This window comes from Corythoichthys intestinalis, chromosome 11 (assembly GCF_030265065.1).
Source record: "Corythoichthys intestinalis isolate RoL2023-P3 chromosome 11, ASM3026506v1, whole genome shotgun sequence".
In the NCBI taxonomy this organism is placed as follows: Eukaryota; Metazoa; Chordata; class Actinopteri; order Syngnathiformes; family Syngnathidae; genus Corythoichthys; species Corythoichthys intestinalis.
Genome location: NC_080405.1, coordinates 55,387,547 through 55,401,190, shown reverse-complemented (window position 1 = coordinate 55,401,190; position 13,644 = coordinate 55,387,547). Strand labels below are relative to the sequence as shown.

At 41.0% G+C, this 13,644-nt stretch overlaps 1 protein-coding gene across 1 annotated transcript in view; it reads right to left on the bottom strand.

The window, feature by feature from the left end:
* The window catches only part of mgat4b (alpha-1,3-mannosyl-glycoprotein 4-beta-N-acetylglucosaminyltransferase B), a 43,512-nt gene that overhangs the window by 19,147 nt on the left and 10,721 nt on the right, over positions 1 to 13,644 (bottom strand). Inside the window, exons 2-5 of the mRNA XM_057850680.1 lie at positions 6,537 to 6,716; positions 3,071 to 3,214; positions 2,862 to 2,995; positions 2,056 to 2,102 (exon numbers count right to left, since the gene is read on the bottom strand). Coding sequence (XP_057706663.1) covers positions 2,056 to 2,102; positions 2,862 to 2,995; positions 3,071 to 3,214; positions 6,537 to 6,716 — 505 coding nt within the window. The remainder of the gene's footprint in view (positions 1 to 2,055; positions 2,103 to 2,861; positions 2,996 to 3,070; positions 3,215 to 6,536; positions 6,717 to 13,644) is intronic.

Below are 13,644 nucleotides of genomic sequence, written 5' to 3'. Positions count from 1 at the left end.
GCATCTGGTGCGGATGCCACCAGGGCGCCTCCCTAGGGAGGTGTTCCTGACTTGTCCAGCTGGGAGGAGACCTCGGGGCAGGACCAGGTGGAGGGATTATAACTCGACACTGGCTTGGAAGTACTTGGGGATCCCCCAGTCAGAGCTACTTAATGTGGTGAGGGAAAAGGAAGTTTGGGACTCCCTGCTGAAACTGCTGCCTCCACAACCTGACTTCAGATGAGCGGTTGAAGGATGGATGGATGGATGGATGGATGGATGGAAGCAGGTCGCTTTCATACATTTGACACCCCTGACTTAGGCAACCATGCTATTAGGCTAGCGATACAGTGCCTTGCAAAAGTATTCGGCCCCCTTGAATATTGCAACCTTTCGCCACATTTCAGGCTTCAAACAAAGATATGAAATTAAATTTTTTTGTCAAGAATCAACAACAAGTGGGACACAATCATGAAGTGGAACAACATTTATTGGATAATTTAAACTTTTTTAACAAATAAAAACCGGAAAAGTGGGGCGTGCAATATTATTCGGCCCCTTTACTTTCAGTGCAGCAAACTCACTCCAGAAGTTCAGTGAGGATCTCTGAATGATCCAATGTTGTCCTAAATGACCGATGATGATAAATAGAATCCACCTGTGTGTAATCAAGTCTCCGTATAAATGCACCTGCTCTGTGATAGTCTCAGGGTTCTGTTTAAAGTGCAGAGAGCATTATGAAAACCAAGGAACACACCAGGCAGGTCCGAGATACTGTTGTGGAGAAGTTTAAAGCCGGATTTGGATACAAAAAGATTTCCCAAGCTTTAAACATCTCAAGGAGCACTGTGCAAGCCATCATATTGAAATGGAAGGAGCATCAGACTACTGCAAATCTACCAAGACCCGGCCGTCCTTCCAAACTTTCTTCTCAAACAAGGAGAAAACTGATCAGAGATGCAGCCAATAGGCCCATGATCACTCTGGATGAACTGCAGAGATCTACAGCTGAGGTGGGGGAGTCAATCAGTCGTACACTGCACAAATCTGGCCTTTATGGAAGAGTGGCAAGAAGAAAGCCATTTCTCAAAGATATCCATAAAAAGTCTCGTTTAAAGTTTGCCACAAGCCACCTGGGAGACACACCAAACATGTGGAAGAAGGTGCTCTGGTCAGATGAAACCAAAATTGAACTTTTTGGCCATAATGCAAAACGATTTGTTTGGCGTAAAAGCAACACAGCTCATCACCCTGAACACACCATCCCCACTGTCAAACATGGTGGTGGCAGCATCATGGTTTGGGCCTGCTTTTCTTCAGCAGGGACAGGGAAGATGGTTAAAATTGATGGGAAGATGGATGCAGCCAAATACAGGAACACTCTGGAAGAAAACCTGTTGGTATCTGCACAAGACCTGAGACTGGGACGGAGATTTATCTTCCAACAGGACAATGATCCAAAACATAAAGCCAAATCTACAATGGAATGGTTCAAAAATAAACGTATCCAGGTGTTAGAATGGCTAAGTCAAAGTCCAGACCTGAATCCAATCGAGAATCTGTGGAAAGAGCTGAAGACTGCTGTTCACAAACACTCTCCATCCAACCTCACTGAGCTCGAGCTGTTTTGCAAGAAAAATATGGGCAAGAATGTCAGTCTCTCGATGTGCAAAACTGATAGAAACATACCACAAGCGACTTGCAGCTGTAATTGGAGCAAAAGGTGGCGCTACAAAGTATTAACGCAAGGGGGCCGAATAATATTGCACGCCCCACTTTTCAGTTTTTTATTTGTTAAAAAAGTTGAAATTATCCAATAAATTTTGTTCCACTTCACGATTGTGTCCCACTTGTTGTTGATTCTTGACAAAAAAATTAAAATTTTATATCTTTATGTTTGAAGCCTGAAATGTGGCGAAAGGTTGCAAGGTTCAAGGGGGCCGAATACTTTTGCAAGGCACTGTATGTACTGTATATGCCTAGCATGTAAGGAGCAGGGACACGGCAAGCTGAGGTGAGATGAGAGAGCGCATGCCACAGTGACGACATCCCATCATGCAGTATGCAAGCACTCACAGGAGCTGAAGGTTCTGGGCCACACTCAGGGCGTACTGATGGTCTGCCTGCACACACGGCAGCGTTTCTTCATCAACAAAAACCCATCACATGACAGTCACCTCCTGGCTCCTTCATGCTACTTTCCATTTTCCCTTCTTTGTTCTATCCTGTACTACCTTCCTTTCTTTACTTCTTCCTCTTTTCCATCGCTCTGTTGTAGTGCTGCAACGATTAATCGATTAAATCGAGTAATTCAGTTAGAAAAAAGCTTTGAGTTTAGGGTCGCTGCTGCGATGATTCATTTAATTAGAGTGGCGCTGTAATGGTTTGTTTTTAAAGTGTTGCATTTCGTTTTATTCATTTAGGAGGATACACTGCCCTCTGGTGGCAACAGTGACTATGACATAAATTATCTAAAATGAGCTGAATCCAGTTGCAGTAAATGGGGGGCTGGAGATAATAATTTGGAAAAATGGCATGACTCGAAGCCCCCCGTTTACTGAAAAATGGACCCGAAGGGAGGCCATTCATTTGTGCTTGTTGTTGGGACACCCCTCTGTTATTGAAAGAGTTGGTACGCTCCGTCAGCCACGACAAACGGGCTGCGAATGACGTCATAACTCGAAATTAATATCTCAATGTCTATCAAATAATAGCAGCGCTAACGCAAATTTCGACAGCACAAACGAGCACAAACCTAGCATAAATTTACTTTCTCCTCTATCTTTGCTTTTTCCCATCTAAACTTCCTTCTCACTCCCTCTTTCTTGTCTCCCTGCCCTCCTTTCTTTCATCATGGTTAGCACGCACGTTTTTAAGCTAACCTCGGCGACGAGGACGACGATGACGCAGTCGTCCTTCTCGGTGGCGCTGAGTTGTGACATCAGAGAGCTGAGCGTGTCCGCCAAGTAGGAGTGCACCTCCCTTTTCACGCTGGGGACGCCCATCACTATGGAAACTAAACACACGCCAGACAAGGTGACGCCGTACTCGCCGATAGAGAAAAACCGAGTACGCGCCGGGCTAGGCCGACCTCCGGTGCGTCCTTGTCCCACGTGGACGGCGGGCTGCAGGCTGTCTTCTCTGTTGACGAGGTGAGGAAGATGATTCAGGACGGAGGGAAGTTGAAGGTAATTCTTGCTAGCGCTGACGTTCCACAACTTCATCCTGGTCTCCTCTGGCGACGAAAAACACTTAGGATCAATAAGTATGGCGCTAATTAGTGCTGCAACAGTGAATCGATTAACTCGAGTAATTGGATTCAAATTAAATTTTGCTGCTTTGAGTAGTCGTTCCATTTAATTGCTGTTGTAATGGTTTGTTTAGAAAGTGTTTGCACTTAGGTTTTATCGGTCTAGAGGGGATACACTGCCCTCGTTTCGCGACAGTTAATATGACATAGCTCATTTCACATGGCTGAATCCAGCTGCTCCCTGTTCAGATTAACATAAGTCAAGTTTTTGTTTGAGCTAATGTTTTTTAATGCATTCGTAATTTAGTTTTTTTTTTGTGGGAATATGTGTTTTTAACCATTTTTGAAGAGAATTGTAAAAAAAAAAAAAATAAAATAGCATTTTATAGCATTTAAGCTAGTGGACTTTGCTATGTAAGTTAGCCAATTGTTCTTTTGTTGTACTTAGATCCTCATTTATTTATTTATTTTTATACCGTTTGAGGCTCATCTCAGGTATTTTAAAAATTTTTATGTTCCTGATCCGATTACTCAATTATTCCAGTTAACTAGTTCATCGATTAATCGACTACTAAAATAATCGAGAGTTGCAGCCCTAGCGCTGATATCAAGATTTTGGGAGAAATTGCGTTGGGGATGTTTTGCTCTGCTGATGGCGAAGATCCCGTGGGTTGCTGTATATTTGCAGGTGTGACCGGGTCACTTCCTATTCATTTTGGGTTGAATTTGGGGCATTTCCTTGTCACCTTCTGGGGATTTTGGGTCACTTCCTGGTGATTTTGAGCAATTTTTAGGTCACGTCTATCATTTTTGGTCACTTTCTGTTGATTTTGCGTCACTGTTGGCCCTTCCAGAAACTGTTGATTTTGGGTTGCTTTATGAAGATTTTGGCACATTCTCAGGTCACTTCCTGTGGGTCACTTCCTTATAATTTTGGGCAATTTTTGGGTAACTTTCATACATTAATGGTCACTTCTTGGTGATTTCAGGCCACTTACCGGTACTTTGGGGTTTAGGGCATTTCTGGGTCACTTTCTGTTAATTCTGGGGGGTATTTTTTTTTACTGATTTTGGGTTACTTTCAATTGATTTTGGTGCATTCCCAGGTCACTTTTTGGTCACTTCCTGTTAATTGTAGGTCACTTGCTACTCGTTTTAGGGCATTTCTGGGTCACTTTTATACATTTTAGGTCACTTCCTGAAGTTCCTGTTGATTTCGGGTTGCTTTCTGATGATTTTGAACAATTTGTAGGTCACTTGTACACATTTTGGGTCACTTCCTGTTGATTTCAGGTCACTTGCCATTGGTTTTAGGACATTTGTGGGTTATTTTCTGATGATTTGGGGGCCTTACCAAGTCACTAACTGTGCGTTTTGGGCTACTTTCTTATGATTTTGGTCAATTCTTGTGTAACTTCTATACATTTTGGGTCACTTCTCGTTAATTTCAGGTCACTTTCTATTGGTTTTAGATCATTTCTGGGTCACTTTCTGTTAATTTAGGGTGACTTTCTGGTGATTTTGAGCCATTTGTGGGTCACTTCTATCCATTTTTTGTCGCTTTCTGATGATTTTCAGCAATTCTTGGGCCACTTGTGTACATTTTGGGGCACTTCCTATTGATTTCATGCAGGGGTCGCGTTAACCGAATATTTTCCGTCGTTGACCGATTTTTTAAAACGGTGACGGAAAAAACTGAAATCCATCCGTCATTTTGACCGGTTGCAATTCACACCCCAGACCACAGGGTGGCGAGTGAGCTTATTAATTAGCTATTGTCTCTCTTGATGCATGACGTCGTTGGCCTTACTCTGAAAAATGTCAAGGCAACTGAGTGTCCGAAGTTTCTTCAAAAAGCCCCAAAACGACGATGGTGTTGATAAAAGAGGTGAAAAAACAGGGACTGCACAAGCGGGCACGCAATTCAAGTCCATGCGCACCAGGAGGAAAGTGTGAGACTACGTTCAGGCCACAGCAGGTGAACTGTGAATTTCATTGTTCCATATGCTACATATGGTAGGCTACCTAACTACTGGGGCCACAGTTAGCTGTTTTTGTCACTGCGGAGAAAAAGTTACATATTCATCTGCTTGATGTGTGATGGCACGGTGTGGATTCTCTGTTAAGCTTGTCCGGACAGAATATTAATTTAAAATGAATAAAACTAAATACTATTGAATATGTTGAAGCGGTATGCAATGTTAAGAGTCTTGTTAGCTGTAGGCGCACTATCCTAGACCCCTCACTATCCACTCGCGGGGGCCTGCGCTTGTCAGTGACGTTCCTTATTCTCGCTATATGATTATACAACTTTAACATTTGTTAATAATACGCTCTGTGTGTAGTATCATCCATCGCTTTTCCTTTTTAAATGGGCACTTATAAGCGAACGCAAGAAGTAACAACGGGAACATTTTTCAACGGGCATTTCACGGGAGAGCATTTCGACTCTTCGGCCAATCATATAGCGAGAGCGAGTGGATAGTGAGGGGACCGCGGGCGGCTCTTAAGTGTCTCTGTCACGTGACTGTCGTAGCCGGTAACGCGCTCGGCCAAATGGACACACAAGTACGGAAGGTGAATTATGCCAAACAAAGGGTCACCACAATGTCATTATCATCATTTTAAAAATGTAATTGACGGGTAAAAATAGATTATGACCGGATTTTTATGACCCTGTCAGTCAAAATGACAGACAACGAAAAAGTCTAGCGCAAGCTCTGATTTCATGTCACTTGCTATTGGTTTGAGGGAATTTCTGGGTCACTTTCTGTTAAATTTGGGTGACTTTCTGATGATTTTCAGCAATTATTGCATCACTGCTATACAATTTTCGTCACTTCCTGTTGATTTTAAGCAATTTGTCGGACACTTCTATACATTTCGGGCCACTGCCTGTTGATTTCGGGTCACTTGATATTGGTTTTAGGGAGTTTATGGGTCACTCTGTTAATTTTGGGGCAATTCAAGGACATTTATTTATTTAATTTTGAATCCAAAATATTGACGACCAATGAAAACCATAGCTGAAAACAATGAAAAAGTTTTTTTTTTTAAATAATGACATTCAATTTAGGTTCAGTTTCCTGATGATATTGGGCAATTCTTGGGTCACTTTTATACATTTTGAGTCTTGTTGATTTCGGGTCACTCACTATTGGTTATTAGGGCATTTCTGGGTCACTTACTGTTAATTTTGAGGCAATTCAAGGAGGTTATTTTTCTGTGTTTTTTTCTTCATGTGGTACAGAAAATGCAATCGAGTTCTTTTTTGTTGTTGAAATTGTTTGTATAGTGACAACAGTACCGGAGAGGCTGCTCCAGGTCCTGTTGACGTCCCGCAGGGCCTGTTTCTCAGCGATGATCCTCTTGATCTCATCCAGGACCAGGTTGAGCTCTTTGGAGCGCCGCAAGTTCTCCCGCTCGGCCGAGCGTAGGCGTTCCCTCAAGGCCAGGAACTCTCTCTGGTAGATGTCCACCGCATCTCCTAAATGACAAACCACGTACAGATGACAAGATTGTCAAGACTGGTTTCCTTAGATCGGGCTTTTCACGACAGCCAAATGTTGAAATTGCTTGCCTTGATTCATCACGCTTCGCTGTCAGCGGGTGCGATTACATGGACGCAAACCCTAACACCTAAACCCAATGCTTCCATACAGGAGCACTCAGACATCTGACATGGATAGATGATAGCTGCACTCTGGTTTTGCCCACATAAGGCTGTAAGTTGTTTCAGCTAATATATGTTTGTGTATGCATTTTTAATTAAGTTTACAGCTACAGTTTGTGGAGTTACGTGTGTGTGATTTGCTATGAGAATTATAAATACGTTAGCATTCTTAGCATTTAAGCTAGCGGACTTTTGCTAGACAAATTAGGCTCATTTAATCGAATAAATTTACAAATTGATCAGACGAGATGGACATTTGAACACTAATTGTTTTGTTTCAAGTGTTTTATTGTTAAAATGCGTGTCGTGTTGAACATAGGTGTACATATGTGTGTTCCAGCTTTATAAATTGTCAAAAGTGAAGGAAATAAAAAGCTTCAAAAAGCACAATTGCCTTGTTTGAATGTCTGTAAAGCTGAACAACTTCACGTTTCGTGAGAACAGAACAAGTCATATTATTAAAGTAAAGTAAAAAAATAAGATACTGTGAGGTAGGGCTATAGCTAGGGTGACCAAACGTCCTCTTTTGCCCGGACAAGTCCTACTTTCACGTAGTATCCTCGTTGTCCGGGCGGGTTTTATAAATCATAAAAATGTCCGATTTTTATGATTTTTCATATTTTTTCCAATTTGAAGAGAATTCCTCTGGCCGCTGGGTGGCAGCGCATGCATGCGATGACATGGCTCCTACTAGAACGGAGGGAAGGAGTAGTTCTTCTTGTTTTTGTTGGCAGTTTACCCCTATCATTAGGCATTACCGCCATCTACTGGGCTGACGATTTGGCCACAACGCCTGCCCAGTTGTTAAGTTTTTTTACGATAAATACGTATATAATGGCAACTGTTGACTTCTGTCGAAGCTTTGACTGTAAAATCCCGTTTGGTGTTGCATCGTTGCGCTGCCGATGATTGTAAACCTTTATAGAAAAGTTTGATTTTTGCCTCAGCTAGCCATCAGTAAGGTAAACCACGCTAGGCATTATGGGAAATGTAGTTTTGAACTGCTACGTTTGGAAACATGCTGGTTGAATAGTTTGTCAGTTTATTTCGGTTATTGTTTGTGTGCAATCTAGAACATTGAATAAGAATATCAATTGAATGGGAATAACAATTTGTCAAGGGCAATTGTCGTGATTGTAATTTATAAGCCTGCTGTATGTATGTGTATTGACTGGACAACTTTTCCGTGGGTCTGCATTATACCAATAAAAAAGAATACATATATATATATATATATGTATGTCTCCTTGTGCCCTGCGATTGGCTGGCAACCAGTTCAGGGTGTCCCCTGCCTACTGCCCGTAGTTAGCTGGGATAGGCTCCGGCACCTCCGCGACCCTTGTGAGGAATAAGCGGCATGGAAGATGAATGAATGAATGAATGTATTAATTTTTTGACATTATTTTATTTTATTTTTTTCAAACTGCATTTTTCCATCCAGAGTGAGGGGGCACACTTTAAATATATTAAAGTGATATAGGCATCTTTGAGTGAACTTCCAGGCATGAAAATGGGTCAGGGGTTAAAAAGGTGAGAAAGGTGTGGAGGAAATATGTTCCGGCGTTCTGCCAAAATGTCCTCCGTCGGCGAAACGTGCTACATGTGGCGAATTTGACAATTTTTCAAATAAGGCTTAATATTCGAGTTAGCTGGGGTTTAATTAGTTGGAGTTGATTTCAACCACCATTGACTCGCGCTAGCTTAGCATCTCCGGAGTCCTGAAACTAACAAATAACTGGCAAACTGCACAGAATTTGTTCAAATCAACTCCAACGACTAATTAAACCCCGGCTAACTCAAAGATTAATCCTAATGTAAAAAATTCTGAACTTCCCCTTTAAAATAAAGACCATTGAATATGGCCATTAAAATGTTGTCTGTAAAAGTTTTAGAGCAATAAAACAAACAACAAAAATGAATGAAATGAACAAGAATCCTTCAAAGTATTTCATAATGGGTCCAAATTATTTTTCCAACAGATCATGTGACTATAGCACCTTAGAGACAGCCGTTTGCATTGCTTAGCCAAAACTACAGCTGAGGAGGCAAGATGGATATTTCGAATTTCTTTAAACCTAAGCTTTCAAAACCATCAACAACAACTGAGCTTGAACCGAGGATTGAGCACGAGCAGTATCAAAAAGTCCTGGCTGTCGTGTTACCTGTTGTGCTGTAATTCCAAGTGGTACTTGAATTTGATGCTTATAGCGGTCGACAGTCTTTTTGAGCCAGTGCAAAGTTCGCAGCGCACGGAGATATTTTGGTCATTTTTATTGGACAAAAATGTGAAGTAATGGCTGTGTTTCCAGTGTGCAAATACAGCTGTTTGTAGTATATCTCCTGCCTATTTCACTGCATCCTGGTGAGGTAGCAAGGCAATGTTGTTTGGCCGCAAACTCCCAGTGCTCACGGCTCACGAATCATGGTAATACACGTGACCCGTTTTTTTTTTCCATCCCCGATTAGAAAATGTGACATGTGATGTCACTCCCATGACTACAGTATTCTTCATTCTACATACATTATGGGGCAATAACAAAATAGAAACGCACAGGCATCAAGGAAAGTAATTTTAATCAGATTACTGATTTAGAAAAATGAACGCGTTAGATTGTTCTTTACTGAAAGACAATCATCAGATTACAGTTATGCATTACTCACATAACGCTTTACTGACAACACTGCTTTTATATTACCGTTAAATACACAAGCTTGACGCTACCTTAACGGGATCTATTTTTTCACCGGACGCTCTGGAAGTGTTCAACGCAAGGTGCAACGAACGGCAGTAACTTTGTCATACCGCAAAATATGAAAACGATCCATTACTCACCAAATTCAATATGCAGGCAAATGCATTCATCTAAAAAAAAAATTGGGAGTGAGACCTCACCTCGTCCAGCGAACGTGAATTTGTGCTTAGGACTAGATCATCTGTCGCTATTAACGATCTTTGAAGCTTTTTTTTCACCTCCCCGCATACAAACTTGTTTCTCTCTCAGCGGCAGTGATTAACCTCAATGAAGTTGCTCTCCTAGCTAAGCCTTGTCTATCATTCATCTTTGTAAGTTTTTAGTAACTTTGTGTATTGAATTTGAAAGGAAATGTGTGTTTTGTTTTTGGCGAACTTTTTCATGAAGCTTAACTGTTGAAGCTACTCACACGGGGAAAAATACGATTGTACAACGTTTTAAATGTATTTATTTGGTATATTTCAGTTACCACGATTTGAGAGATCAATAAATTGAAGAATTTACGCCTTGTGTTTGGAGTGTTTGTTTTTGGGTTTGCTGGAATAGCGTCACTGACACACGCAGCATCAAACGGAAGGGGGTAAGCGTTGCCGCGCCAGCCACTGCGCCAAGCCACTTCTGGCTGCATTTTCGACACATGAAAAATAACGAATACGTACTACTGTATGACGGAAAATTTTAGTGGTTTTGTAACCGCGACGTTTTCATAGCATGGTAAACCGTGAAGGTAACCGGCACATGCCTACACCCCCCTTGAAAAAATTCTCCTCGGATCTACACGATTCACGTAGGTCATCCTTTTTGACTTCAAAACGGCGAATTTCGCCGAAAGGTGAGAGATTTTCATGCCTGACTTCGAGTAAAATTCAAGTATCTTGAGGCCGGGCTGAGTGTCCTCTTTTTTGGAAATCAAAATATGGTCACCCTAGCTATAGCTATCGATTATTTTAGAAGTCGATTAATCGATGAACTAGCTAGTTCGAATAATCGAGTAATCGGATAAGGAACATAAAACATTTAAATACCTGAGCTGAGCCTCAAACAGTACGTGAAATAAAGAAATGAGAATTTAAGTACAACAAAAGAACAAATGCCTAACTTACATAGCAAAAGTCCGCTAGCTTATATGCTACAAAAGGCTAATGTTTTTTTTTTTTTTTTTTTTTTACAATTCTCTTAAAAAATGGTTCAAACACATATTCCCACAAAAACGGCTAAATATAACTATAAACTAAATTATGAATTCTTTAAAATAAACATTGGCTCAAACAAAAACTTAGCTTATGTTGGTCTTATCAGGGAGCAGCTAGATTCAGCCATGTGAAATGAGTTATATCATATTAACTGTTGCCACTAGAAGGCAGTGTATCCACCCAAAACAATAAAACTAAACGCAAACACTTTCAAAACAAACCATTAAAACGCCACTTAAAAAAATACTTGAAGCAACAAAATTTAATTTGCATCTTTTTTTCTAATCGAATAATCGAGTTAACTGATGAATTGTTGCAGCACTTATCATCTCAATACCTTGTTATGTACCCTTTGTTGGCAATAACGAAGGCCAAACGTTTTCTGTAACTCTTCACAAGCTTTTCACACACTGTTGCTGGTATTTTGGCCCATTCCTCCATGCAGATCTCCTCTAGAGCAGTGATGTTTTGGGGCTGTCAAACTTTCAAGTCCCTCCACAGATTTTCTATGGGGTTGAGATCTGGAGACTGGCTAGGCCACTCCAGGACCTTGAAATGCTTCTTACGAAGCCACTCCTTTGTTGCCCTGGCTGTGTGTTTGGGATCATTGTCATGCTGAAAGACCCAGCCACGTCTCATCTTCAATGCCCTTGCTGACAGAAGGAGATTTTCACTCAAAATTTCTCGATACATCGCCCCATTCATTCTTTCCTTTACACAGATCAGTCGTCCTGGTCCCTTTGCAGAAAAACAGCCGCAAAGCATGATGTTTCCACCCCCATGCTTCACAGTGGGTATGGTGTTCTTCGGATGCAATTCAGTATTCTTTCTCCTCCAAACCCGAGAGCCTGTGTTTCTACCAAAAAGTTCTATTTGGGTTTCATCTGACCATAACACATTCTCCCAGTCCTCTTGTGGATCATCCAAATGCTCTCTCGCGAACCGCAGACAGGCTTGGACGTGCACTGGCTTCAGCAGGGGGACACGTCTGGAAGTGCAGGATTTGAGTCCCTGGTGGCGCATTGTGTTACTGATAGTAGCCTTTGCTATTGTGGTGCCAGCTCTCTGTAGGTCATTCACTAGGTCCCTCCATGTGGTTCCGGGATTTTTGCTCACCGTTCTTGTTATCATTTTGACGCCACGGAGTGAGATCTTGCATGGATGGGAGATTATCAGTGGTCTTGTATGCCTTCCATTTTCTAATAATTGCTCCCACAGTTGATTTCTTTACACCACTTGCAGATTCAGTCTTCCCAGCCTGCTGCAGGTCTACAGTTTTGTGTCCGGTGTCCTTTGACAGCTCTTTGGTCTTGGCCATAGTGGAGTTTGGAGTGTGACTGACTGAAGTTGTGGACAGGTGTCTTTTAATACTGATAATGCGTTAAAACAGGTGCCATTAATACAGGTAACGAGTGGGGCCTCGTTAGAAGAAGTTAGACCTCTTTGACAGCCAGAAATCTTGCTTGTTTGTAGGTGACCAAATACTTATTTTTAGGGGTGCACGATATCCATTTTTTGAAACCGCTACCGATAACTTCCTGCTCCTCAAAGCCGATACCGATAACCAATACTAAATATATAATTTTTTAAATGTATAACCTGAGTTTTTGAACACCTGGAGGTTTAAAAAAAACTAGTGGTGGATTCCACATAGATTTGCCTTTGATCTCATCAGATTTTTCATAATCACATGAACAAAACAGTGCGTTTCACTTCTGCACTGCCCAACAGCCAGCTAAAATGAATGCACTTCCAAAAACCACAAGGCTTGGTCTTTTCTTGCTTTTATGGGAAGACACTCGTCTTAATATTGTGAAAGTACAACCGAAAAATACACATATTCAATACTCAATATACAACAAACTGCACAATACACTTATATACACAACTATTATATGTATAGCATAGCACACTAGCTTGAGCTACTAAAGCATTAGCTGGCTTCTATAACACAACTTATGAAGTTCTGTACATATGACCCTTCACCACAGAAGTAAACATATTTTGCACATCCATATGTAATAGTAAACATAAAACACATATATTTCCGAGGCGGAAACGTAACAGAAAGCATTCACGACTGTCAATGCTACTGCTAGACACCGCAATGTGTAAGTGATTGAACCAAACTACTGTAACAAAAAATAGGTGCATTGAATTATTCTGACCAGCAGGTGGGAGCAATGCCCCGCAAATGGTCAGGTGATTTCCCAATTTCCCATACTAGTGTGTAAACTGCAAAGCCAGAACAGTACATATTATCGGTCCTATTATAGATGTTATTGGATTTATCGGGACGACGTCATAATTTCTATTATCGGACCGATAATTATCGGTAGGCCTGTTGCGAGAACAAATTTTAGTGTGCGATAATTATTCTCATAAATTATTGCGATATGTGCTATTATTGCGCCCCCCATCCCCATTTTTTTAAAACCAATTTACAATAACACAGTAACACAGCCGATGGAATGGCATCCCGATCGATCGGGATGCCGATCATTTTCAAAGTATCGGAATTGGCAAAAAAATATCGGACATGCCTTTTTTTTAATATATATTTTATAATTAAATTGTTTTCTAATTGTATTTAACGTTACAGACATAATATGTTACACTCATCCAGAGTCTTTAGTTTAGGCTTATGGTAGGGTTATCAAATTTATCCCGTTAATTTTTTAAAAAATTTACCACGTTAAAATATTTAATGCAATTAATGCATGCGCTGCACGACCCATAGCACCGTTTTACCTATAGATAGAGCTAAAAGGAAGCGTAAAATGAGTAGAGTGAATT